Here is a 1,631-nt window from a genome sequence, read left to right as displayed (position 1 = left end):
ATTCGGTGCATCCCTACAAATTTACCGGCAATTTAGCTGCCGGTAAATTTGTAATACTCCTAACAAAAACCCTCGGCCTGCCCCCAACCCGCTCAAAATTGAGCTTTTTTGCCATCTTCTGGCCAATCGAGTGTTCAGGCCCCGCCTCTTTACACCGCGACCCACCCACTTTTACATTATGGCCCGCCCATTTGCTCCCGCCCCCACCACCAGCCGGTGAGCATTTTATTAAAAGGTGGCAACCCTATCAGCGACGCCCAATTGAAAGCTGCAAAGAGCTAGAAGAAAAAGGCAAATAACTCTAAAACTCTAAAAAAATAAATCATGAAGACCAATTGAAAAGTTGCTTAGAATTGGCCATTCTATAACACACTGAAAGTTGCCTTAAAGGTGAAGCACCCCTTTAAGCATGCAAAGGAGACAAGAGTCCCACACTGATTGTGATACATTGTTGCCCAGACACAAACAAAAGGGAGACAAGTGGTTACACGTAGAGGAAGCAGATTTGTTCTAAGTTGTTGTTGTTACCAGGGAGGACACAGTCAGTCGCAGGTTGTTGTTTCTCTGGGTGACTCAGGGTTTGAGTGAAGGAATTCACAGTCCAGCTCAGACTGAGGGAGGAGGTTGGACAGAAACACTTTTTTTTTGGAGTAGGGGAGGCCTGTGTGTTAGAGACAGGGGAATCCGGCCTGGAGCCCCTACAATGGGTTAATGGAGAGCCCGATGCGCGGGGCAACAGTTGTAGTCGCCTGGACTATTATGGGTTATGGGGGGAGCGGGGAGACTATAACTATACTCCGCTCTATCTAATAAGAAATACTGGGGGGATCCTGGGACAAAAAACTACAGGATAGGGGTTAAGACGACAGCAGCAGCAGTAGCGGGGTGAAGTTAAGTATCAGGGGAACTTGTGGCTCCGCCCTCCCCCGGGCGCACTTGGACTCACCCGCTGCCTCTCCGCTGCGCTTCTTCGCTCGGGATTCGGCCGGACTCGACTCGTTCCGCTGTGATTTGTGCTCGTGTCCCCGGTGGTAGAATTCAGGCGCCTGGTCCGTTTCCTTCCACTGAAGGGGCCCCGGTAGCGGCCGGTAGTTGCGGAAGTCGAAGTTCCACTTCTCGCGTTTCTCTTCCTCCATCGCCCGAAGGCTCCGCTCAAAGTCCCGGGCCAACAGCTCGTGATCTACCGGACCAAACAGGCTGCGCCGGGCGGGGGAACGCGGGGAACTGGGGGCCCGGGACACCCGTTCCACTCCCGGGGCCTCCGGGAATAGCGGCACCCCCGACATGGATTCGGCTGTGAAGTAACGGAGGTCACCGGGCTCCTGCGCCGCCCAATATGGCGGGTTATGCGACCAGCGCCCGCTGCGGGGAAATCCGAACGCCCTCTGCTGGTCACTGGCGGAACTGGGACCCGCCTGATTAAGGTAGAACGGGGGAGACGAGACCCCTAAACCCGCGTAACACTCACACTCACAATATTTACATCTCTCTATTAATCCGCGCTCCCCCCTATTTCCTTTATACAGTTGTACTGACCCGGGGAAGCTCCAAAGCTTTGTACCTGATCATTCTCTATCTCTAGGATGGGATTGTACCAAGTAACAAAGTAGGTGAGGTAGAAAAAAAACAAA

At 53.1% G+C, this 1,631-nt stretch overlaps 1 protein-coding gene across 1 annotated transcript; it reads right to left on the bottom strand.

Annotated features, from left to right (window-relative positions):
- Positions 1 to 857: 857 nt before the first annotated feature.
- cdkn1b.S (cyclin-dependent kinase inhibitor 1B (p27, Kip1) S homeolog) lies at positions 858 to 1,286 on the bottom strand. Its single transcript, NM_001094465.1, is given in 1 exon segment — positions 858 to 1,286. A coding segment is annotated over 1 exon segment (429 nt).
- Positions 1,287 to 1,631: the final 345 nt, after the last annotated feature.

This window comes from Xenopus laevis, chromosome 3S (genome assembly GCF_017654675.1).
Source record: "Xenopus laevis strain J_2021 chromosome 3S, Xenopus_laevis_v10.1, whole genome shotgun sequence".
Classification (NCBI taxonomy): Eukaryota; Metazoa; Chordata; class Amphibia; order Anura; family Pipidae; genus Xenopus; species Xenopus laevis.
The sequence above is the reverse complement of the archived record's forward strand: the minus strand, read 5'-3'. Positions and strand labels throughout refer to the sequence as shown.